Below are 26,518 nucleotides of genomic sequence, written 5' to 3'. Positions count from 1 at the left end.
CAGTCAAGTCTGTCCCATGTTCAGTAAGTGAAAATAAAATAAACAATAAAAGGTGAATCAAATGGACCATTATGGCAAGGCTGGGATGGTCAATTTGGTAAAGTAAATCCGTTGGGCATCTTTCTTTGCCTTTAGACAACAATTCTGATGGCAAAAGAGCCAAACGGGACAGGCAAAAAAAAAAAAAAAAAAAAAAAAAAAAAAAAGAAAGAGCAGTTTCTCAACAGCTCAATTACTTCTTAACACAGAATAACTACTATGATACCTTGCAGTCAGGTTTTAGACAGAACCACAGCACTGAAACTGCTCTGACCAAAGTGTTTAATGACATATGTCTGAATACAGACAGTGGAAAAATGTCAGTCTTAGTTTTACTGGATCTCAGTGCAGCATTTGATACAGTTGACCACAACATATTACTCAAAGGACTGGAGAACTGGGCAGGTCTTTCAGGAACTGTACAAAACTGGTTCAAAACATACTTAGAAAACAGGAAATACTTTGTATCAATAGGTAACTTCACATCTGAGCAGACAAGTATCACATGTGGGGTTCCCCAAGGTTCCATCTTGGGACCTCTTCTGTTTAACATTTACATGCTCCCACTGGCACAGATTATAAAGAACAACAAAATAAACTATCATAGCTATGCAGATGACACACAAATAAATATCACAATGTCACCGGGAGACCAAGGCCCTGTACAGGTTCTTGGTAAATGCATTGAGGAAATTAGTGACTGGTTTGCCACAATTTTCTCCAGCTAAACAAAAACAAAACTGAAGTAATAGTCTTTGGAGCCAAAGAAAAACAAGTAGAGGTCACCAGAGAACTTCAATCTATACACCTAAAAACCACCAACCAGGCACGAAATTTGGGTGTAGTGATGGACGCAGACTTAAACTTACAAAACACGTTAAGAAAATAACAGCTGCAATCCAGGGGGATACTAGGATACCCACCCCAGCCTGCTGCCTCTCACCAGCGGCAACTCCAGACTAAGACAGAGTCTAGCCCCTCTCCGGGAAACTGGTTCTAGAACCCAAGCCATGTACTGAGGTGAACCCGACTATATCTAACTGGTACCTCTCAACCTCACCACTAACTCAGGCACCTTCCCCACCAGACTCTTTCCCCACCAAAGAGGTGACATTCCATGTCCTAATTGCCAGTCTTGGTAGGCCCGCCAGGGCCTCTGCTCCTGGCCGCTGCCCGGCACACAGTGCACCCGACCCCTATGGTGCCTCCTGTGGGTGGTGGGCCTGAAGGAGGATGGCCGAATCTGCCTTTTTCAGGCTTTGCCCAGCCGGTTCCCATGGACTAAGGACTGGCCACCAGACGCTCACTCTTGGCACCCTTCCCAGGCAGGGTGAACGGTTTCCTTGGTGTTGTGCTCATAGGGGTCTTCTGAATCAATCAATCAATCAATCAATCAATCAATCAATCAATCAATCAATCAATCAATCAATCAATCAATCAATCTTTATTTATAAAGCACTTTTCATACAAAAAATGTAGCACAAAGTGCTTTACATAGTTAAAAGCAGCCCACCCCACCCTCCAACTCACTCCCCACACTCTCATTAACATAAATGATGTGAATACACACATATCTCCCCCCCCCACCCCACACACACACACACACACACACGCGCGCACACTTAAAGAGTAAAAATTGGGCTGGGTTCACATGAGCCAAGTGAGGAAACACTATAACAGGGAGCCGTCTGCACCGAGAGCCGGTCACAGACCGCAGCCTCCAGGCTGGGCACACAGCAGGAGGGAGGCAAAGGAGCCCCCCAGCCAGGCTGAGAGGACCCCCGGAGACCCAGCAGCCACGGTCGATCACAGCCCCGGTGCAGAGAGCCCCCTCCGAGGAAACACTGGAGATATGCCACAATAGGCTATATACAGGGTAAAATGATAAAATAAATAAGAACGGGATACAATATAAATATAAATAGAGTAAGAAGATTAAAAAATGGATAAGAATAAAATCAATAAATATTAGGTAAAGCCTAAATTAATAATAAAATAACAGGATAGAATAAATAAGCATAAAATAAATAAACGCTAAGTAAAAGCTAAATTAAAAAGGTGAGTCTTGAGCCTATTCTTAAAAACATGTACGTTCTCTGCGGCCCTGAGCTCCTCCAGCAGGCTGTTCCACAGACGAGGACCATACCACTGAAAAGCTGCCTCTCCGTGAGTATGTGCCTGACTTTAGGGACAATCAAAAGGCCAGTACCAGAGGACCTCAGGGTCCGCGAGGGTTCATATGGTAAAAGCAGATCTGAGAGATAAGAAGGCCCAAGACCATTAAGACATTTAAAAACCAATAAAAGAACTTTAAAATCGATCCTGAAACACACGGGGAGCCAATGCAGCGATTCTAAAACCGGTGTAATGTGGGTCCGCCCTCTGGTCTTCGTCAGCACACGAGCTGCCGAGTTTTGCAAAAGTTGTAAAGTTGAAATATTCTTCTTAGGAAGACCAGAGAGCAGGGCATTACAGTAATCAATGCGACTGGTAATAAAAGCATGCATCAGCATCTCCGTGTTGGCCCGAGAGAGAATAGGGCGGACTCTGGCTATATTCTTTAGATGATAAAATCCAATTTTGGTTACATGTTTAATATGTGGGATAAAGCCAAGCTCAGAGTCAAAAATAACACCCAGGTTTTTCACTTGTAGCAAAGGACATAGTGAAAATGCCTCTAATTTAGACAAGAGTTTCTCTCTCTGAGCCTCAGGACCGACGATTAAAACTTCAGTTTTGTCCTGGTTAAGCTGTAAAAAGTTTTCTGCCATCCAAGATCTTATATCTAAAATACAGTTAAAAAGTGCATCCATTGGTCTGGTGTCATCGGGAGACACAGAGATGTACAGCTGCGTGTCATCAGCGTAACTGTGGAAGTTCACTCCATGCCTCCTGATGACACCGCCGAGAGGGAGCATATACAAATTAAAAAGTACAGGGCCTAAAACCGACCCTTGAGGCACACCACATGTCATTTTATGGATCTTAGAGGAGCATGTATCCATACTCACCATAAAAGTTCTGTCAGAGAGATAGGAAGTGAACCAGTTGTGTACAGCACCAGAGAGGCCTACCATGTGTTTCAGTCTGTTTAAAAGAATAGCGTGGTCTACTGTATCAAAGGCTGCGCTTAGATCCAGTAGCACCAGGACTGAGAGCTTTTGGGAGTCCCAGTTACATCTAAGATCATTTAAAACCTTTAGGAGAGCAGTCTCTGTGCTGTGGTTCACCCTAAATCCAGACTGGAATATCTCCAGGATCTGTCTATCATTTAGAAAATCATTAATCTGAGTAAAAACAAGTTTTTCTAAGATTTTACTTAAAAATAGTAAGTTGGATACAGGTCTGTAGTTATTAAAATCATTACAATCCAAATTGCTCTTCTTCAGAAGGGGCCTCACCACCGCCGTTTTAAAGGCAGCAGGGAAGACACCCAACTGAAGAGAGCAATTCATCATGTATAAAAGCTCAGCCTCAAAAAATCCATAAAGTGTTTTAAAGAGTGAAGAAGGGATTGGATCTAAAAGACATGTGGTGGGTCTCACTGTGGAGAAAACTTTCTGAAGGTTCTCAGCATTAACCAGGACAAAGCTGTCCAGTGTCTCCTCAGGTACAATCGAGCCCTCAGATACAAACATATCGCGATTAGATAAAATATCAGATCTGATGGCGCTTACTTTTCCCCTGAAGTGGTCTGCAAACTGCTCACAGAGCGAGTCTGTGGGGGTTCTTTGGGAGCTGTTAAAATCAGGGTTAAATAAATGATCTATGGTGGAAAAGAGGACCTTGGGATTATTTTTGTTATCACTGATTATTTTGGCGAAGTATGAATTTCTTGAATTCCTTAATGTATTATTGTACATTTTAAGTTGCTCGCAAAATATTTGATGGTTGATAGTATTTTTATTTTTCCTCCACCTCCTTTCTGCTGCCCTGCAATTTCTTTTGAGTTTTTTGACTTCTTCGTTTCTCCAGGGTGATACGTGTTTTACGTTAATCTTTTTGGTGGTGAGTGGAGCAACGGAGTCAAGGCTTTTCTTCAGTTTGCTGTTGAAATGATTAAAAATCAAATCGCAGGGTGCAGATAAAATCACAGGGGGGCATTCGTCTAAAACCCTGGTAAAATTTGCAGCCACTTCAGAGGTTAGATAGCGCCTCCTCACAGTTCGCACCGAGGTCTCCCGCTGAATAAAACCGGTGATGTTAAAAAACACACAGTAGTGGTCAGAGACAGCCAAGTCAACAACAGAGGATGATCAGTTTGACATGGGAGACCCTACCAGGGGGCAGAAGTCCCCAGACAACATAACCCCTGGGATCCCCTGGGACACACAAACCCCGCCACCATGATAAGGGTATTTCAGACAAACATGTAAGAGAATAGTGTATTTATTGGATATGTTCCAAGGTGTCTGAGTCCTATTCCCTACGTATTGGCAATTTATTAAAAAAACAACAACAAATCATTTACGCTGCCCAGTGTGCAATAAATACCTTAAAGGCAATAAGTAGGGAAGAAAATAATTTTTCCTATTGACTTGTTTGAATATTGCACAAAATAGGCCTACTGCTTGTCACGGTCACGTCACTGTAGGGCATAATAAGACATACCTTAAAAAAATAATGGGATGTAGTCTTGCTTCTGGCAATAACCATGCCAATTGATTAACTTGTCAACAAGCAACGAAGTTTTCAAAACTTTAATTAGTTGTAGACTCTCCTGACTGAGTGCTCCATCTATCAACAGTGTACAGCTATCAAGGGGAATGATCTCTTAGGAAAGATGATGACACCATATGACAACTTCAGTTTCATATAACCTTTAAAATAATGTTCCACTGTCATCTATAAGAGAACTGCAGCGGTCAGAAGAGGAAATTTGTGTTTGGAAAAGGACGAAAGGTTTCTCCACTAGACTGATTTTTTGGTTTCAGTCTTTAGAGTAAATCTTACATTTATAATGACAATGATTGACTCTTAGAAGTTATTTAAATACTCGTGTTTGTTCTCAATGGCAGGTAACAGCTCACTAATTTGTGATTTCTTGCACCAACTATTGACAGTCCGGGTCATGATTGTGCACACCCTGGTCATAATCTTTCTTTGTATCAACATGTTGCTCATTGTGACCTTTGTAAAAAAGGAATGTTTTCACACATCTGCTCGCTACATTTTATTTTTTGTCACTTTACTGTCAGACAGCTTTTTGTTACTCATGACCGATATCCTGCTTATTTTAACCAGATGTTCAGTGCAAGTTTGGTTGTGTATATTTATCTGTCTTTTTGTGCTTGTGTATTCTATTGTCACACCAGTTACTCTGACAGCAATGACTCTGGAGCGCTATGTGGCCATTTGTATGCCCCTTCGTCATGGACAGCTGTGCTCCACACGCAGCACTATGTACTGTATCCTGATTATTCATGGCCTCAGCTCTGGGCCATGCATTGTTATCATTTCCATGTTCTTTGCTACTGCTTCACTTAGCTTCTACAATCAATACACTATTTGCTCTGTTGAAATGTTTATGCTTTATAGATGGCAGGATCATGCTCGCTCAGCTGTAAGTCAGTTTTATTTCATGACTATGGGCATCACTATTGTTTTTTCATATGTTCAAATAATGAAAGTGGCCAAAGCTGCATCAGGAGAGAGTAAGAAGTCAACACAAAAAGGAGTGAGAACAGTGATCCTTCATGCTTTCCAGCTGTTTCTCTGTCTTGTTCAGCTGTGGAGTCCATTCATAGAAACAGCTGTCCTTCAGATTGACGTCAACTTGTTTAGAGATTTCAGATATTTTAACTATGTATTTTTTAGTATTGTTCCAAGGTGTCTGAGTCCTCTCATCTATGGCCTCAGGGATGAAACTTTCTTTCTTTCTTTGAAAAATCTCATGCCTACTTCATCCTGTTCAAAAAAACATGTGATTTGACAAAGTACATCACTACTATTAATAATGGTAACATCCATATTTAATCAAAACATTCATTAATTTGGACAATATCGACAAGCATGTAATGATTAACTTCATATATTTTAACAGGTACAATTTACACTGAGGTTTAAAAAAAAATGTAAATAATAAGAGTTAGTTCATCTCATTTGACAGAATTTACTGTAGAATATCTACACAATATGTGGAACAATAAACAAAATAATAAGTATGTGTGGTGTTTTCCACTTATCAAGTCTAACATAAGAGGCTAAATAAGAATAAATGTCTTTTTGAACAAATTTATTTCTCTAATGTCTTTAGGCATAGACATATTTAATCAGCAAGATCAAACACTTCATGATTATTTATCACAATATAAATAAAACTAAATGGAATTTTCCAGGATCTAATATGTTCATTATTAAAACACCTGAATCATGTCATCGCAATTTGGCATTATGTGATAGGGCACCAAATGTGGATGCACAACCGATATCATAACAATTATAAATTGTAACAAATACACATTTTCTTTTACTACTGTTATGTAGATGTCATAAAACAATGGAACACACAATAATTTTGTTATATTATTAAAGCAAAACACATGTTATATTTCACTTATGGATTAGATAGAATGGTGTCTGTCAAGAAGTCATTCTTAAGGAAGAAAAACAGCAAGAAAAGGCTGAAGTATGCCAAATTACATAAGAACGGGACTGAAAGTTAATAGTAACAAGCTGTAACGATTTATCCAACTTAGAAAGTTCTTGGTTCAACTCATCATTAATACACTTGGCTTCATTAAAGGTTGTATCAAACCTCAAGTAAACAAATGAAATAAATGCTTGTTGGTGAGTTTGTGTTACTTTTCCTAAAAGTAATGCAGCAAGCGAAGTTGAAAACCAGCTCAAAGAGACTTTAAAGACACCACAATGATTTTACTGTAGACACATGAACAGGTAGAAATGGAGATTGCAAGCCTGACTGCTCATTACTGCCTTTGTTACCTGTTAGCAATCAGGCTCTGGCTGCTGGGCAGTGGTGTCCATACACTCAGCTTTAATATCATTTACGTCTTGCATATTTCCAGAACTCTATATCCATAATCACATACTGTGTATACTACTGTTTATAATATTATCTTACTTATTTTGTATTTGTTTGTATTTATTTGTATTTTTGTATTTTTCTTCTGTACCTGAGCTGAGGTAAAGCATAAATTTTCCCGCCATAAGATCAATAAAGTCTTATCTTATCTTATCACTTGGGGTTCTTGGCTAGCTTTGCGTTAGCATGCCGTCTTGCAGATGTTTGCAAAGAGCTGAAGTTCTGTTAGCAGTATCATCAAAATCAGTATAACTTTGTTGCATGCTACAACCAAAACTGCAGACAACATTGGTTTAGTACGGAGCCCCGCAGGGGACATGGGAGAAAAAAAAATTAAGACGGACTTTTGGGAGATCTCGCAAAACAAACTCGGGATCTCGCAAAAGTTTTGCGAGATCTCGCAAAAGTTGAATTCCAACAATGGCGGCAGCTACTTAGTTTTAATATTACTCTTTCTGGGTCACAAAATACACTTTTAAGATATTTTGAGGCGTGAATGTAGTTGTGTAAACGTCAGATACCTGCTCAGTTTACAAGACATCACATATTTGCAAAAGTGCTCCGACGTTTTTGGAGATCTGACACCCCCTAGCTCGAAGCTAACGGCTCCCATCAACACTGTGCAAAACGAGGGATTTAGGAAAATGATCAACACCCTAGACAAACGCTACACAGTGCCGTCCCGCAACTATTTTTCTATTGTTGCACTACCTGCTCTATACATGCAGTGTCGAGCAATGGTGGAGATGGAATTTCAAGCAGTACAACATTTTGCGGCAACAACAAAACGTGAGACATTTGTTGTTTTTATGTTTATTTATTGTTTTTATGTTCAGTCTCAACTGTTACGAAGTTGATGTGCAGTTAATAAGTGCAATAAATATTTATACTGGAAAAGAAAATCGTGAGAGAATCGTGATCTCAATTCTAAGCCAAAAAATTGTGATTCTCATTTTATGCAAAATCGTGCAGCCCTACTATATGACTACATTAGAGCACTTTACTTGTTGTTCCTGGAGTATTTAAAAGTAAAATTGGAGGCAGAACCTTCAGTTTTAGGCCCCTTTTATGTGGAACCAGCTTCCAATTTGAATTCGGGGGACACACACTATCTCTACTTTTAAGATTAGGCTCAAAACCTTTCTTTTTTCTAAAGCATATATTTTGGGCTGGATCAGGTGATCCCCATCCACCCTTAGTTATGCTGCAAGAGGCATAGGCTGCTGGGGGATTCCCATGATGCATTGAGTAGTCCTTTTCAGTCACCTTTCTCATTCACCATTTGTTAATAGAAGTCTCGGCATTGAATCATTAATTACTATTAATCTCTGGCTCCCTTCCACAAAGGGAGTATTTCGTCCCACTGTCGTGATAGTTATAATAGGGGATAATAGGGTATATGATTGTTGGGTTTTTGTCTGTATGTTTTGTTGTAGGGCCTACCTTACAATATAAAGAGCCTTGATGTTGTTGTGATTAGGCACTCTATAAATAAAATTGAATTGAAATTAAATCTTTAAAAACAAGGAGGAGGACACAGTCATTTTATTTAAAAAAAATCTTTGTTACAGCAAAACATATATTGTAATCCACTGATGGATAAGAATCACTGGAACAAAATATTAGTGATTCCATCGTTTTCCTACATTTACTAACCCTAATAAATAGTCTTAAATAAAAATATATGCAAGTGGTTTATTGTTAATTTTATTTTCAAAATTAGCCTTTTGTGCTTTGTTCTTCTGTGAAAGTAAACATGTAAATATCTCACAGCAGGAAAGCTATTACAGCAAAAAGAGTAGAAAAAGTTTTCAAAGTTGAGCTCATATTACTTTGAAATCAATAGCACTTGCACATTGTTTTCCTGTTTTCCCATATGTCTGTGTTAGTCCTCTCGTAGATAAGCCTCATGCACCTCAGGCCCATCACTATCCTCAAGGAAGGCAGCATATTCTGCCATCCTCTGGATCTCTTCTACTTTTGTCTCAGCCAGCTTCTTATCTGCCTCTGCAGAAAGTTTCTGTGCTTCTTCCACCTGCGACTGGGCCACCTGGATGTTTGTCCTCATTGAGATGGATGCCTGGTGAGCTCCTGGAAACACAGATTCATTTTGTCAGATTTCTAAGTAAAAATATAGGTGTATGCAACTATTCTCAGAACTTTATAAAGTAACAGCACATGTTTCAAATTTGATTGTAATGACTTCATTCATCCATAATTCAGGAAAATATTCTTCTCACCTGAAGTGCACGCTGCCTCAGCTGCCATTTTACACAGGCTGATGGCATTGATCCAAGCTGATTCATAACGTTTGCATTCGACTAGTCTTTCACTAGCCTGTTAAGACAGAGAGAAGTGACAAACTCAATAATTTTGTGGTGTAAAAGCTAATTTCCAAAATATAAACTCAACACAAAAGTACATTAAACATTTGTTTTAACCTCTTAAGCCCCAACGCCCGCTGATACGGGGGCAAAAGGCAGGCGATCAGGTAGGCTTGGGGCTTAAGAGGTTAAGAACAAAGAGGACAACACACACCAACCTCTGCACGCCAGCCATTGATCGCTTGCTGGAGTGAATCCTCCTCTGCTGGGGTAATTTTTCCCAGTGAGGCCAAATATTGTCTTTGAAAAGCAATGCGTGAGTGCACAGCCTGTGAGTAAACAGAGGGAACAAAAGCAGTCAGTTACAGTACACAGCAACATTTGAATTACAAACTCAGAAGAGTTTGTAGGACACTGAAAAGTATTTCGGGCTACTTGTGTAAATTCAAATCAGACATACAAGACTTTATTTTAGATTTTTTGCAAATTTTATCCATTGTCTCTCAGTTTTTGTAAATTGGGCCAAGTAAATTAAATTCCAAAGTTTATTGTCACCATATTTAATATTAGGCTGAAAACTGCTGCAGTATATTACTGAATAGATGTGTCCAGATGTTTTTGTCCTCTCATATTTGTGTTGAATTTAAAAGAAGCTTTTTTAAATCTTTTGGGATATGAAATTTTACAAACCATGTCTTACACACTGTAAAAACCTACCTTTGAATAGTCTGCAAGGGCATCAAAGTAAGCCAAGGTGGTCTGGGAGAGGAAAGTACATGAGCTGTCTGTAATCACTGAGGCAGCTCTTCTGATCAGAGAGTCATGTGAGAGGTTTTCCACTTGCTGCAAACAAATCAGTGTTTTTTAGTCTTTTCTTTAATTTCTCCATATGTATATTATCTATAAGAAGAAGAAATTTTCCTGAAGAGTCAACATTAGTGCTAGTTGTAGGTGACTGTACTAATTCATACTTCTATGATATTTTTGGAGACTCACCCACCTGTGTAAAACGGACAGTGCAAAACCCACGGGCAACGCTTAAAGATGCTATGCTCATGTGTGAAGGCTTTATCGGTTCCCCAAACTTCTGGTTTCCAGGTATCCTGCTCTCAGAGCTGCTGTAGAAACAGTGCAGAACGTTAGGAGTAGGACCAGCAAACAAATTAATGATATTTCATTTTGAAATGCTGTGAGTTATTGTCCTATGATCTGATTTGGACCAACTTGTGGTAAATATCAATTAGTACCAAAGATCAAAGTCCGGCTTTAACTTTGCAAAGCATTTTGTTGAATATTTATTCTTAACTTACCCGAGGAAACGAATGCAGGCTGCTCCTCTCCTCAGCACGCTCTTGCTGGTCCGCAGCACTGAAATATCTATCTGATTCCGCACAAGTCCTGTAGCGGCACGGCTCGCACACACTGAACACTGACGAACAGCTTGCATTTTGCAGATTAATTTGATCTGCTGCACTTACAGAGTCTATTTATCTAATCTGTAAAATAAGTTCCTGGCTGGAGGTTTTTCTGTTCAGTTTAAACCTTGCACTTTTCTCACTGTTGCCTTTCCTTAGTAAAAGTCTTACTTGCTGCTAGAGAGGTTTGAATCTGCTCTGTGAATAAAAACTATCATGTCTTGTCAGTATTTATAGTGACTCAGCACCACTCAATTACGCAAAAGGCATTGATCTGTTGACTGTCCCTGCAAATGTGCGTATTTGGTGTTATCTCTAAAACCCTGTAGATACGTGCAGGTTAGAGACCATTTGTGCTGGTTGTGGACTTTCTATCTTTTACTATGTCTATCACTGCTTAGGGTTTATATGTATGGCTAGATGTAGTTAATGGCAAAAAGTTTACCAACTTTCATTACATTTTAATTTGAAAAAAAAAAAGCAAAACAACTATTTTTACTCATACAATTTCCCACACCTGAAAAGGGGCTTTTATTTCATAATGTACAATTAGGGTTAGGGCAGAGCAGAAGATTGATAAAGCACAAGGGCCAAACTCTGTTTTTCATTTTTCATTATCATTTTTTGTAATGTTGCATAACTACAACGAAAGTCAGTAGCCACTACCTAGAACAACAAACTACTGGGAGTTGCATTGTGGGTAATATAGGTGTTTTGAACAGGCTTATTGAAGCTAGTAACTTCAAATGAAACCACCCCAGGTTAACACAAGAGCCAAAGATTGGAAGTAGGGCTGTTGTGCATGCTCACATTGGTGAGGAAATGAGACAGGAGAGACCAAGGATTGAGTGAAAATAATTAGGGAATTACAGGTAAAGCAAGACAAATGTAGCAAGAAAAAAACAAAAGATGCATAAGGGAAAGTTTCCAAAATAGAAGGAAGTGACTGTAAGTTGTGTACCACATCTGGTCATGGCACACTATACTCCTTGAAGAGGTAGATTTGTCACAATTCGGGTAGACTGTGGTGCATATGTAGTGCATTTGCTGTCTGTGCCTAACGTCAGCATTTCTTCATCAACTACCACTGTGAAAATCACTATGTTGTGTGTAATTTATGGTACTGCAAATCTATCACTTTGCATACAGATTTCCATACAGACTCATAGGGAGAGGGGTTTTCACTAACTGCATGTCACTGAGTGTAAATGGCCTATACATCAGTCGAACGGTTGACAAATGGACTGAAATAGGGAAGAGAGCAATATTGAAGTTCACTAAGAATGTGAAAAGTATGCAAAAACATCAACGATTAAAAAAATACAGAACATAACTGAAACAGATATTTGGTTTATTTCTGCTGCACTATTTTCAGACACTTTCTCGCCTCCCCCCCCCCCCCTTTTGGATCAAGTTAATCTTGTATGAACAATATGACATAAGTGCAGCACTGAGTCCATTGTTTTGTACAAGTCATCTAAACTGTGTTCAAAACAAACAATGTTAAAATAGAAAGTTTTAATTACTAATGCAAATCTTAAGATATCAAATATGCCAAGATGAATTTTGGCAGGTAGTTTTTCAAAATGATGCACAAAACATTACAAATGTTTTCTTTTCCAAAATAAACTTTTTGTGTTGGAATCCAAAAAGAGACTACAGTTGTTTATGGTGGAGAAAGAGGGCCTCAGTTGGGAAATGAGGAACTGCTGATGTCATAAGCTTCGGTTTTAATTTTTTTTTTCTTTGTAAGTACTGCATTAAATAAGCTGATATGATCAGATAATAAATTGACTTCAACAGGTTTAAAACTACTTTGAGGAAAATGACTGGAGAAACTATATACTTAGGTGTTGAATCTCAGGAAAACTTTACAACATGATGAGCACATTGGATGGTCATACAATTGGGCCAACACTGTAGCAAAATAATGCATCATTTCTTCGTCAAATCTGCATTACACACATACTTCACCTTCTCTGCGTTTCTCTCTGTGTGCCATTTAATGTTCCACTAAAACTCAACTGGCCAAAAGTCTGGCAATTGCCCTTTGTCTGATGCAATGAAAGTTATTTGCTGAGCTGGGTTCAAAAAACAGAAAGTTTGTTTTGGACAGAACTGTGGCCCAGTCCTCTGGGGTCCTCATTACTGACGCAGAACTTACGTAAACAGCTGACAAACCCCCATGAGCTGCTCTCTATAGAGTCAACTGGTTTGCCAAACAAAAGAAAACTTCGGGTTGCTCAATGGGACTCGAGAGCTTTGTGTTAATAATCAGCGAGTCTGTTAATTACTAAGCGGGGGACTTGGGACATGCCCTCTAACGGCCCTCTGGAGATTCAACACTCAATGAAGAAAAACCTCTTAATAGATTTCATCACCTTTTTTTAAAAAACAATACTGTTGTTGCACCTGCAGCTCTATGCTCTGATTACCAACTTGAGTGATGTTGTGCAAGAATGTTAAACATTGTCACAAAAAGATAATGCACTATGTCAAAGATACCACAGGTTTTGTGCCAGTAGGGTGTTTGCCATTTTTACAAGACCAGGACAAAAATCTAAGCAGCATATACTAGTACAGACCTGAAAATCACAGTTGGAGGATAAACAAAAATTAAATGGTGCATTGTGTTCAAAACATTCAGGCCATTCCTGCTGGAGTTCTGATATACAGAGGTCCACATATTTGTCCTCCTATCTGGCAAAAACATTACTTCTCATATGATACCAGCAATTATCATCGTTAAAACCTTACTGAACACTTAATCACATGTCTGAACATAATCCTGGACTTCATCAAGAGTCTGATGGTCTGTTTAAGTAGCTTTGAGCCATTGACAGTTTTGGACAATCCACTACAAACTAAGATAGTATGACCAGGTAGAGTAAACTTAGATTCTGGTAAAAACCCAAAGCCAAATCTTAGCTAGATGTCTAAATTCTTTACCAGTGATACTGCATTTAGAGCTGCCAGACCAAATGTGAGCAATAGTGTGCCATCTAGCCCACCAACCATTTTCCATTTTCCACTTTGTTAAAAATACTGACTGAAGGGGTTCAAACTCTAAAACATTTTATTTTATTGATAATCAAGCAAATTATTTTTAACTTGCAGCTAACTATACATTTTATCAAATGTTTTTTTAAATATAAAAAAACATCTTAAAGCATTAGATTCTTGTACTACATTTTCTTGCATTTTCTCTAACAATTATGTCCAACATATAACCAGAACTGGCCCACCAAATGTCCAATCTGTCATAGTGGATGGTTTACAAAATGTGGAAATTTTAAGAACAAAGTGGTGTGCATTTTGGACCTACATCTGCATTTTCATCAGTATCAGCATTTGTGGCTTTTCTACTGTGTTCGAGCCTTTTTCCGTGCCCTCAAAGTACAGCTTTTGGTACACATGAACCTTCATTGCATAAGAGGCTTCCAACATGGAGCCAAGTTCAGCAAACTTTTAAGCCTGTGGGATGGAAAAACACTGAGCTTAGGAAGGTAATTACTGTTCTGGTTTATGATCATTTAGGTGTTTTTTAATTCTTGGCTGTTGGTTTAAATATTTTATATATCTTGATTATGAAGGTTAACATATACATTAAATTCTTTGACCCTACAGTCTTTTCTAGGGATGGGTACCAGTATGCACCGGATAGTAACCAGACTGAAAAGCAGCGCACATTTTGGTGCTTTATTTCGGTGCTTTTTTTTACTGAGATGTATACACTTTGGATTCTAGCCAATCATTTTACCTTTCCAAGGATAGTAGGCAGGCCCAGGTACGTACATTCTTTTAGAGCAGAGCTACAGATTAAAAATGCCCAAGGCGAAGTGGTCAAAAGTCTGGCTGTACTTCACAGCAAAAGATGCAAACTCAGCAGCCTGCAACAAGTGCTTTAAGCTGATACTGTGCAAAGGAGGTAACACCTCGAATCTGATGAAACACCTGACGATGCATAGCGTTTTTTTAAAAGCCAAGAAATGCACCGTATTTGATAGCTTGCTGCGAGACCTCACACCGAGCGCATCTACTGCGGGTGTGGTGCCTGTTATCGGACCCGGAGTTAGCAACATCCCCCAAGAACCCGAAGAGGAGAGTCCTGGCCCCTAGCCCTGCCAGTGTAGCAGAAGTGATGACGGATGATGATGGCAGCAGCAGCCGTTCTTCTCTGCGTGAGTAGCTTAATGTTGTTCGTGTGTAATTTACGTTGAGTAGGCTCACCACGTTATTACATTAATGCATGTAAGGTGAACTAGCAAACACCATCGTAGTTACATGCGGCTGTCCTCTTGTTTGATGGCAGATACTCCCTTCACCCTGGCCAAAAATGACCAAAGAAAAAGTGGGAAACAGCTAAACATGAGGTTTTTGGACAAAGTTTGTGTTTTTTCCATTGTTTAAGCACTGCTTCCAGCCAAAAGTGATACCATATATGCCCTATAGCTGCAGAAAAGGCTAACATTGTTATCTTTTTACAAAAAAACAGCTAAACATGAGAGGTTTTTGGACAAAGTTTGTGTTCTCCATTCTTTAAGCAGCGGTTTGAGCACTGTTTAAACACCTGCACCGTTTCAAAAGTACCGGTTTGGCACCGGTATCGGATAAAACCTAAACGATACCCATCCCTAGTCTTTTCAGGAGGACATTTAAAGGAAATAGCGTAGGACTGAGGCCTGATGATCTTAATGCTAGTCCCAAAAGCATGTTGCTAAAATGAAACTTTCCAGTAAAAAAATAATGATGACAGCATACTGTTTGTTACTTAACCATTATTAGTAGACATTTGTTCCTGTGCTTGCAAGCCAGGCTTGACACCCCAGCATAATTTCTTCTGTCTTTATATAGCAGCTACTGAAAAGCTAATGCTGAGACTTCCTATTATCTAAAACCACTGGATTGGACCACAACAGCTACAGCCATCTTTTTCATACAATCTGTGCTAGAAGGCATGATATATCAGTGCTTCAAAACCACATTTTGGGTCACTAGGTGAGGTCAAGGTAGCTACATTTATTTTATAATCGGAGTAAGAACTGTGCCTTTTAGTCAATTTAGAAAAATCTATAGAAGTTATGTCTTTTTTGTACTGTAAACAAATGCAGCCACACCCTCATTAGTCACACCCAGATTAAGGTCTAACTGTATATAATTTTGTTAGCAAAATTTATTAGGTAAAAAAACTCATCCTACTAAGACATTGCTACACCAAAAAATACTGCAAAGCTCAGATGATAATGATCTACATTTATTGTGGTTTTACTTAATACATTTTTACTTTTGCTATTGTATTTTGCTGCTCAGGAAAGCTCACTGGCTCACATACCCCTCCACTAAATATAATATAGTTTATATTCAGGGTATTTGTGTTTTGTACTGTTTAAAAAAAAGAACATTTACTTTTTTAATGTACGCTAATATTTTAGCACCAGTAATTGTGAAATTTTAATGATCTTTGTTGTCAATATGAGCAGTGAAATTAAAGTGAATTTAAGGAAAAAAAGTAAAAATACAAATTGATAACATTTAGTCAGTATCAACTGCTGCTTTTGATGCCTTACAACACAGGTGTCGGACTCCAGGCCCTGAGGGCCGGTGTCCTGCAGGTTTTAGATGTGTCCTTGATCTAACACAGCTGATTCAAATGGCTAAATTTCCTCCTCGAAATGTCCTGAAATTCTCCAAAGACCTGGTATTGATCTAATCATTTGATTCAGGTGTGTTGACCCAGGGTGAGATCTAAAACCTGCAGGACACCGGCCCTCGAGGCCTGGCGTTTGACACCCCTGCCTTACAATATAGAATCACTTGTCTGTTTAACTTCCTTTCATGGATCCTGTGATAAAAGGTGCTTTATCCTTTTCCCCTACAGTAATCTGTAGTTAATGAGAACCATGATGCTTAATGACGATAGCATGAAATTAATATATCTCTGGGGAATCAGCACTGAGTCAAACATAAGATAACCGATGCCAAACAGATCAGACAAGAGAAGACCATCTTTGACACTTTGATTGCTGAAAACATGTTGTGTGCTGAGAAGAAGAGAAATCTGAGCTCTTCTAACAGACAAAGTCATTGTTATTAGGTGAGCGAGGCACTGTCTCATTTTAATGGGTAAATGGTTAGTATTACAGGGTGATTTGACTTTACTGATTATTTTATTAACATGAGGCAGCTAATTTCTGTTGTAAATGTAAATGATAGTATGCATTATGTTTTATTTTATCTTCTGTATATGGAAGTTTAAGTTGTGCTTTTTTTTAACAGGTGTGCTGCAACTTAAAGCTGCAGAATGCAGAATCTGACTGAACTCCCTTTTAATGCAACTTCCCAGAAAAGCCTGTCTGTTATCATCAAAGTATGTGCAGTTATCCCCTTCTTCTGCACCTTCCTCTTCTGCATTGTTGTCATGCTGCATGTGTTTGCATCTCACAGGCAGTTCCTAAACACTTCACGTTACATCCTGTTTGCCCACATGTTGATCAATGACACCCTGCAGCTTCTGTCCTCTGTGCTGCTTTTCCTACTTGTAATGGGTCAGGTAAAATTTCCCATTTTCTATTGTGTTCCTCTGCTGTTCATATCCACTGTTACTTATCAGAACACACCTTTAATCCTGGCTGCAATGTCCCTGGAGCGTTATGTTGCCATCTTCTATCCCCTGCAGCGCCCGGCCGCCTGGCGCTCAGGCCGTATCTGGATCATTAATCTTTGTCTGTGGCTTACAAGTTGCATGTTCCACATCATTGAGTACTCCATCAGAAAACAGCGTCCTGCTGTAGATGTCCTCTCTACACCTGTACTCTGCAAAAATATACTTATCAACTCATCTCCAATCCAAGCATTATTCAGAACTGCTGTGAGTGTGATGTTCTTTGCAGTTGTGGCTGTTGTCATCTTCTTCACATATGTGAGAATCCTGCTGGAAACCAGGAAGCTGAGACAGGACAGAGTATCTGTGAATAAAGCCAAGCACACTGTGCTGCTGCACGGCTTTCAGCTGCTTCTGTGCATGTTGGCTTTCACGCTCCCCATCACTGAAAGTCTCACATTGTTATACACTAACTGGCCAGTGGAAGACATTGCCTTTTTCAATTATTTCTGTTTTATCCTAATCCCACGCTTTCTTAGCCCACTCATCTACGGCTTCAGAGATCACAGTCTGAGGGGCTACATTGGGAAAACATTCCTCTGCTGCTTAGACACAGTCAAGCCCCATTTCAGAAGCAAACAGCAGGACAGCTTGTCTGCTTTATGAAAAAAACAGTTTAGACTCCTGCAGAAAACCTGTTCAGAGTATCTGCATCTCTGTCTGTCGGTTGCCCGAATGAACACTAATGAACAGCAATTTTTTATGCTGTGATTATTTTTTTCATTCACACTGGCCATGAACAGATTCCTTTTTATACTGCACGTGGAACAAACTAATATCATGAAGTGACAGTAAGTGGAAAAAGTTACACTGAAGCGAAAACAAACTCTTTGTATTACTGTTCCTCCTCTAAAGCTCAACATATATACATGTATATATAAATGCTAAATTAAGATATCCACTTTATTTGTCTGATTAATATGTTTCTAAAGCTTCATATTACCTTCACATATTTTTGCACAGAACAGGGAATCTGACTCATGAAAGGGGCTCTGTAATTATCAGGTAAATATTTACAGTAAAAAAAAAAAAAAATTCCAGTGGTAATTTGAGCACATAAATATTGATTTGACTTCTTTTCCTTAAAAAGGCCAATAAAAGGTGTCTAAAATCTTAATAAGAAACTCGTCATGTTGGTCATGTGTTTGTGTCAGATTGCATGTTTGACTAAAAGTGTGATATTTGCACTAATAAATGTTTGACAACTCCATTACATCCCTAACCTACAAGAGTTGTTTGAGTTTAGAGCGAATCTCAGAAAATACTTTTTTATTCTTGTTTCAATTTTGTCACTTTGTTAACAAAAATAAGTGCAACACTAAAAGATGTCCCTTTATACTGGAAGGAAATTCTATAAAATTATGATAAAATGTCTTTATCATCTCAGTTTCATTTTTTAACACCTTGGTTAGTATTATCATGAAATCATCTTAAACTGCACTCTGGTTTAAAAAGTTGTCTTGATCAGCACTGGGGAAAATGTTCCCGATCTGAAATTAGTGAAAATGACCTTTTGAGCAAAGGATTTATTGATAATTTTGACATTAGTAATTTAATATGTAAATAAGATTCAAAAAATGAACTGGCTAAATCTCTCGGACTGTCTGTGAAAACAATCATGACCCCAAATGTTTTAGAGATCTAAGGCTGTTAAACATAAACCAGCAGAGACTAAAAATCTGTGCCAGAACCATCAGACAAGATTACTCAATTGTGGGAGTGAATTTAACGTAACTTTAATGACGTTTGAAGGGACACGTCCTCTCATTCTTTCAGTGAGGATTTATGATTAACAGGGACTGAGTTGCATTCAAGGTAACTCTAAATGCTTTTTGGCTCTCTGTGAGTTAGTTGGACTTTATAGCAAATATTTAAAATTGTATGGTGTCAGTATTAAAAAGAAATACTTGCAGGAGTATCTGGATGCAGAACTTTTGAATGCATATGTTGCACATATTAAGATGAATTGAAACCAGTGTAGCTTTGTGAGTTTGCCTTTACTGCAAGTGTATAGACATAGTGCGTCGTTACACATTTGTACAATCTCACACAGCTCATTCAGGCTCACTGCCTTTGTCCTGCAGATGTCGCTGTGATTCCAAACACGGTTTTTAAACTGATTTTAGGAGCAGATGATTTCTCTTTTATTTTCAGATTTTAAAATACTGACTTCACAGTAAAACGTAACAAAATATTGCAAATATATATATATATATATATATATATATATATATATATATATATATATATATATATATATATATATATATATATATATATCGCAAAAATATATCGCATTATTTGCTCAGACTGAACTTATTTAATCAGAAACAGCATCCTTGACAACCGCATAAATCTGATGATATTGGTGAGCACATGAACGCAAATTAATCGTTCTGAATGAATCCAGGCTGTATGTATGATATGATGAACAGAGGGCGAAGACTGATCTCAGATCAGCTGAGAGCCTGCTCCAAATGCAGAAGCGGTACTGTTCAGCAAAAACGGGGAGACGCAATTAAAGTCAATGGAGAGGCCCGTACCCTTATATGTATGATATCATTAAAAAAATGCAGAAAAAATAGATTTAAGGTTTTTGTGGCTTTATTTCACTATGTTGGATGCAGGATCACTGATACAAAACATACTAAGTCACTTCCCGCTAATTTATACAAATGACTCAATAGTTCTTCTGTGGAAGTGTTTCTAATTTTGTGAAGGAATCTTTTGGTCACGAGAAATCAAACTTTGGCTTGATTGTGTCGTGGTCTGGGTGAGTGCTGGGGTTTTTCCACTGAGCCACAGTTCCACCCCTGGGTGGATTCGCTGCGTTCCTGCATGTCTCCACACCTGCTGGCAATTGAGCTGCCAATACTTAAGACCAGTGGTCACCACTCCTCTTCGCTAAGTCTTCAGCTAATCACAGTTAGTGCGGGTCACCATAGTAGTTCACTGAAAGAGATTTTGTTTGCAAGAGGATTATCTTCAACCTGTGCTTTTTCTTCCATCAGCTATCCTGTTGTCTGCCACCTCCATCTCCTGGCAATACACACTTTCATCCTGAAGCTGGTTTGGCAGCTCTTTGCGTCACAGCACCTCTCGGATTCACTCGCCTGCCTGCCCTCCTGTCACAGTACTCAATCAGACTACCATCTCCTGTAGACCAAAGACTGCTCACTTGGACCTCTCACCCCTTCCTTGCCATTCCTCCACCTGCCAAAGTAAGAATGTTTCTTTATGGTTCACACTCACCAGGATTTACAGACTCGGTCACTAAAACTTGTCTCCTCTCATTCTAGTGTTCAGAGCCTCCAGGTCATGTTTCCTGCCCCTTGCCCCTGTACATATCCCCTCGTCACAATTCTCTGGTGCTTTCGTAAAGCTAGTGTTTCTCATAGTTTAGCGTCACTCCTGTTTACCACCGTAATTGAAGTCCCATGTTATTCCTCATAGCTCACAGTATTTGTCAGGTACGGAAGAGGATTAGGGCCACTGGAGAGGAGAGAAAAAAAAAAAAAAGAATTCTGACTTTAATCTCAGAATTTTTTTTTTTATTATTATTTTTTCCCCCAGTGGCCCTAATCCTCTTCCGTAGTCAGGCCCTAGGAAATAAAGTTCTGTTTATTACGCTCGTCCGTGCCTCTGTGTATGATCTGTATTTGAATCTGGTTGTCGGGTTCGGCCTTGGCCGTGACAGATTGTGGTGGATTTTTGCAGTGTTTGAGCTGGAATAAGCTCAATATTTATGGTATTTATATGAGATACGGGTTTCCTGAAATCAGTCTAATATTCTAATTGATACTTTGCCCATGGAGGACTTTGGCAGATGTTAATTTAATACTTTATACCCAGAATTTGTATCTTTTTTTTCATATTGTTCCTTTCGTCTGGTGAAAATAAGGTTTTGTGCATAAAAATGCCATTTTTATTATTGAGTTTTTATTTTCAGTCTGAAGACCCTGTTTAACAATACTGTATCTTCACACAGTTTTTATGCCAAAGTATTCGACCTGCACACAGAACTTTACAAAGGTCCAGCGGTCGCAATGGCCAACCCTCTGGTGGCTTGTACTTTGATCAGAACTCTTCATTCAGAGTGGCTGAATGTTGTCTACAGCAATGAAGCCCTCAAGAACCTACAAGGCTGCCCCTCTGCCTTCTTCAAAGACACATCTGTCCCCTCATCTCTGCTGTTGCCACCCAACCTCTCCCCATTCACTTTTTGCCTCTCTGCTGTCCAGTCCTCAGGTCCAGTTACAAGGAGGAAGAGGCTAATCTTGAAACTGGAAGACCTTAAGACTTTTCCCAAAGGTCTTCCCAAAAAGTTGATTCTGTTCATCTGGTCGTGACGTTTTCAGTGGGAGAAACATTTCGTCACTCATCCAGGGGACTTCTTCAGTCTCAGCTGACTGTAGGTTTCCCCAACTTTATAAACAGAACATTTGGATAATGACTGAAACCGGCACCACTGATTAATAATGGGTGGAAGGTCAGTTTATTGATCATTAAAATGCAAATTGATTAGTCACCACTGATCAATGGCCATGAGTACCATTCACAGAGAGTGACTTGTACTCAATGGCTGCAATCACAGTACTGTAAGATGGTGAAAGATGTACCCTTAGGCCCCTCCTCGATTCAGAGATGGTCTTTCCCTTTTCATGTGTCCATCCTCATCGTTGGAAGACTGTCCACTGGCCTGTAGGTGTAAATGGACTGCGGAATCCTGGCCTGACGAGTTAGCTCTTCTGTGTTGTGCCATCTTCTTAGCCAGAGGTCGTTTGGTTTCCCTGATGTATAAATCACTGCAATCCTCCTGGCACTTACTGTAACAGCATACGCTATATTACCATATTAGAGGCCAGATCCTTGGACCAGTTTTTGCTGCAGTGTGTTTTGGGGTTGGAAAGCAGAGGAAACAGAGTAATATAAGTGGCACTCACAGCAACTGTTGAATTTGCATATCAGAAGATGAAGAAACTGACCGTACAGCCCATTGTTTGTCAGTGGTGCTCATTTCAGGCATTGTGCATATGTACTGTTTATAAAGTTGGAGAAACCTGCAGTCAGCTGAGACTGAAGAAGTCACTTGGCTGAGCAACAAAACTTTTCTCCCATCCAGATAAACAGAATAATTTAGAGGGGGTTTCCTTACCTGGATGACTGAACATGCATCAAGACAATATAAACTCTGTAACTATAACACTGACAGTATTATGAGGGAATTGCTTTGCTGGTCCAGGTAAAATTGCACTGCATGTGGCACAAAATGAGTCCTGCTTTATTACATTGTTAGTAAGAAACACTTAAAGGCCCATGTTTTACTCTTAGCTCAGAGTGAATATGATAATATAGTAAACTTGTTTTGTACTAAACCTAAAAGCTGGATTAAACTAAAAGGAAAAACTATGAACAGACAAATTAAAAATACTTTGATGCAACTGTGTAGAAAATAATTATAAAAAATGATACAGAAGTCTGCCTTAAATTAACCTTTCAATAACCCTACACTGACAGGCTCAATATGAAAGAGGCCTCACCAACATCCCCACATCACAAACTGTCTCTACACTGACTTCCACAGTCATTCTTAAAATTTAGTTGTACATAAATGTGGTCAAATGCCATCGCCCAGACGTTCACAAGCAGTTTATACAAGAAACAGCTGGCCCAATTAACCATGATCATTTGCAAGGTGTCCAGTCAACAAAGTCAGTGTAATGTGAGGGCCAAGAGAGAGAGTTGGACCCCAAAAGCAGACACAACAGACCAAGATTTCCAAACACTGAAATCTTTATTCAACACAAAGAGGTCTGGGATAAGAGCAGGGCATTGAAAGGTAATCATGCAGGTGCAGCAGCAACTGTAACAGAAGGAGAGGAGGGTTATAAGCAGGCACTGAGAAAGATCGAGGATATTGCTGGGAGAAGTGTTGAGTCAGAGTTTGCGTGAAGAATAAAGTACGAAGTATCCAGGAGGGGCTTTTGCTGGGTGAGTGTCAATGGAGATGAGTGACGGCGGGCAGGACGGCAGGCAGGTGAGTTCTTTGATCCTTTTCAGATTTCCAATGAGCAATGGGTTGGCAGCAGCAGGTGAGTAGTCACGGGTAGCAGATCTGCTCCAGGAAATCCGAGGAAAGAACTGGTTAGTGTGGGTTAGTGTGGGATCCAGAAATGCCAAAGACTGAAGACAAAGAGAACAATAGGTTAACACAGGATGTTACAAAGTTTAAACGAAGCATTGAGGCTGATTTACTGCTAAAGAATAGCTGACAAACTGGCGAAGACTAGAGGTGTGAGCTGGTCCTAAATACAGGTGAGCTAATTACTTATGATGCACTGCAGGTGAGGAGAAGAGGACGCATGAAACTGGGGGTGGAGATGGAGCTTGGTGCTCTGAAAAGGAAAAAACAATTTGTAGAAATACAAATTGAGAACATTTTTCCTAATTTGACTGTTGCAACTGCTGCTTTGGATGCCTTGCGATATAGAATCACTTGTCTGTTTAACTTCCTTTCATGGATCCTGTGATAAAAGGTGCTTTATCCTTTTCCCTACAGTAATCTGTAGTTAATGAGAACCATGATGCTTAATGACGATAGCATGAAATTAATATATCTCTGGGGAATCAGCACTGAGTCAAACATAAGATAACCGATGCCAAACAGATCAGACAAGAGAAGACCATCTTTGACACTTTGATTGCTGAAAACATGTTGTGTGCTGAGAAGAAGAGAAATCTGAGCTCTTCTGTCAGACAAAGTCATTGTTATTAGGTGAGCGAGGCACTGTCTCATTTTAATGGGTAAATGGTTTGTATTACAGGGTGATTTGACTTTACTGATTATTTTATTAACATGAGGCAGCTAATTTCTGTTGTAAATGTAAATGATAGTATGCATTATGTTTTATTTTATCTTCTGTATATTGAAGTTTAAGTTGTGCTTTTTTTAACAGGTGTGCTGCAACTTAAAGCTGCAGAATGCAGAATCTGACTGAACTTCCTTTTAATGCAACTTCCCAAAAAAGCCTGTCTGTTATCATCAAAGTATGTGCAGTTATCCCCTTCTTCTGCACCTTCTTCTACTGCATTGTTGTCATGCTGCATGTGTTTGCATCTCACAGGCAGTTCCTAAACACTCCACGTTACATCCTGTTTGCCCACATGTTGATCAATGACACCCTGCAGCTTCTGTCCTCTGTGCTGCTTTTCCTACTTGTAATGGGTCAGGTAAAATTTCCCGTTTTCTATTGTGTTCCTCTGCTGTTCATATCCACTGTTACTTATCAGAACACACCTTTAATCCTGGCTGCAATGTCCCTGGAGCGTTATGTTGCCATCTTCTATCCCCTGCAGCGCCCGGCCGCCTGGCGCTCAGGCCGTATCTGGATCATTAATCTTTGTCTGTGGCTTACAAGCTGCATTTTCCTCATAATCGAGTACTCCATCGGAAAGCAGCGTCCTGCTGTAGATGTCCTCTCTACACCTCGACTTTGCATATATTTACTTATCAACTCATCTCCAATCCAAGCATTATTCAGAACTGCTGTGAGTGTGATGTTCTTTGCAGTTGTGGCTGTTGTCATCTTCTTCACATATGTGAGAATCCTGCTGGAAACCAGGAAGCTGAGACAGGACAGAGTATCTGTGAATAAAGCCAAGCACACTGTGCTGCTGCACGGCTTTCAGCTGCTTCTGTGCATGTTGGCTTTCACGCTCCCCATCACTGAAAGTCTCACATTGTTATACACTAACTGGCCAGTGGAAGACATTGCCTTTTTCAATTATTTCTGTTTTATCCTAATCCCACGCGTTCTTAGCCCACTCATCTACGGCTTCAGAGATCACAGTCTGAGGGGCTACATTGGGAAAACATTCCTCTGCTGCTTAGACACAGTCAAGCCCCATTTCAGAAGCAAACAGCAGGACAGCTTGTCTGCTTCTTGAAAAAAAAAAACAGTTTAGACTCCTGCAGAAAACCTGTTCAGAGTATCTGCATCTCTGTCTGTCGGTTGCCCGAATGAACACTAATGAACAGCAATTTTTTATGCTGTGATTATTTTTTTCATTCACACTGGCCATGAACAGATTCCTTTTTATACTGCACGTGGAACAAACTAATATCATGAAGTGACAGTAAGTGGAAAAAGTTACACTGAAGCGAAAACAAACTCTTTGTATTACTGTTCCTCCTCTAAAGCTCAACATATATACATGTATATATAAATGCTAAATTAAGATATCCACTTTATTTGTCTGATTAATATGTTTCTAAAGCTTCATATTACCTTCACATATTTTTGCACAGAACAGGGAATCTGACTCATGAAAGGGGCTCTGTAATTATCAGGTAAATATTTACAGTAAAAAAAAAAAAAAATTCCAGTGGTAATTTGAGCACATAAATATTGATTTGACTTCTTTTCCTTAAAAAGGCCAATAAAAGGTGTCTAAAATCTTAATAAGAAACTCGTCATGTTGGTCATGTGTTTGTGTCAGATTGCATGTTTGACTAAAAGTGTGATATTTGCACTAATAAATGTTTGACAACTCCATTACATCCCTAACCTACAAGAGTTGTTTGAGTTTAGAGCGAATCTCAGAAAATACTTTTTTATTCTTGTTTCAATTTTGTCACTTTGTTAAAAAAAAAAATAAGTGCAACACTAAAAGATGTCCCTTTATACTGGAAGGAAATTCTATAAAATTGTGATAAAATGTCTTCATCATCTCAGTTTCATTTTTTAACACATTATCATGAAATCATCTTAAACTGCACTCTGGTTTAAAAAGTTGTCTTGATCAGCACTGGGGAAAATGTTCCCGATCTGAAATTAGTGAAAATGACCTTTTGAGCAAAGGATTTATTGATAATTTTGACATTAGTAATTTAATATGTAAATAAGATTCAAAAAATGAACTGGCTAAATCTCTCGGACTGTCTGTGAAAACAATCATGACCCCAAATGTTTTAGAGATCTAAGGCTGTTAAACATAAACCAGCAGAGACTAAAAATCTGTGCCAGAACCATCA

General features: G+C 39.1%; 3 protein-coding genes and 1 pseudogene across 4 annotated transcripts; 3 read left to right on the top strand and 1 right to left on the bottom strand.

Moving 5' to 3' along the window:
- The first annotated feature begins 5,050 nt into the window (after window positions 1-5,050).
- Window positions 5,051-6,246, top strand: LOC146654409 (odorant receptor 131-2 pseudogene; annotated as a pseudogene).
- A 2,372-nt stretch (window positions 6,247-8,618) lies between these two features.
- LOC146654408 (diablo IAP-binding mitochondrial protein-like) lies at window positions 8,619-11,015 on the bottom strand. Of its 2 annotated transcripts, none has more exons than XM_085379785.1 (6): window positions 10,719-11,015; window positions 10,409-10,523; window positions 10,126-10,251; window positions 9,627-9,737; window positions 9,325-9,421; window positions 8,619-9,175 (listed from the first exon to the last, which is right to left on the bottom strand). In XM_085379785.1, the coding sequence occupies exons 1-6, from the start codon at window positions 10,853-10,855 to the stop codon at window positions 8,970-8,972; spliced, it is 792 nt and encodes a 263-aa protein (XP_085235911.1). In that variant the 5' UTR covers window positions 10,856-11,015; the 3' UTR covers window positions 8,619-8,969. The 2 variants fall into 2 exon arrangements, with proteins under 2 accessions (XP_085235911.1, XP_085235909.1); XM_085379783.1 differs by having other exon boundaries at window positions 8,622-9,175; window positions 10,409-10,526.
- Window positions 11,016-17,124: 6,109 nt separating this feature from the next.
- Window positions 17,125-18,090, top strand: LOC146654407 (odorant receptor 131-2-like). The gene has a single exon (XM_085429111.1). The coding sequence runs from the start codon at window positions 17,125-17,127 to the stop codon at window positions 18,088-18,090; it is 966 nt and encodes a 321-aa protein (XP_085285237.1).
- A 6,375-nt stretch (window positions 18,091-24,465) lies between these two features.
- LOC146654406 (odorant receptor 131-2-like) lies at window positions 24,466-25,431 on the top strand. The gene has a single exon (XM_085429110.1). The coding sequence runs from the start codon at window positions 24,466-24,468 to the stop codon at window positions 25,429-25,431; it is 966 nt and encodes a 321-aa protein (XP_085285236.1).
- Window positions 25,432-26,518: the final 1,087 nt, after the last annotated feature.

This window comes from Rhamphochromis longiceps, linkage group LG14 (genome assembly GCF_057381845.1).
Source record: "Rhamphochromis longiceps isolate RC_006_pf linkage group LG14, R_longiceps_female_GT1.1, whole genome shotgun sequence".
Classification (NCBI taxonomy): domain Eukaryota; kingdom Metazoa; phylum Chordata; class Actinopteri; order Cichliformes; family Cichlidae; genus Rhamphochromis; species Rhamphochromis longiceps.
Note: the sequence above shows the minus strand (reverse complement) of the source record. Positions and strands in the feature narration are given on the sequence as shown.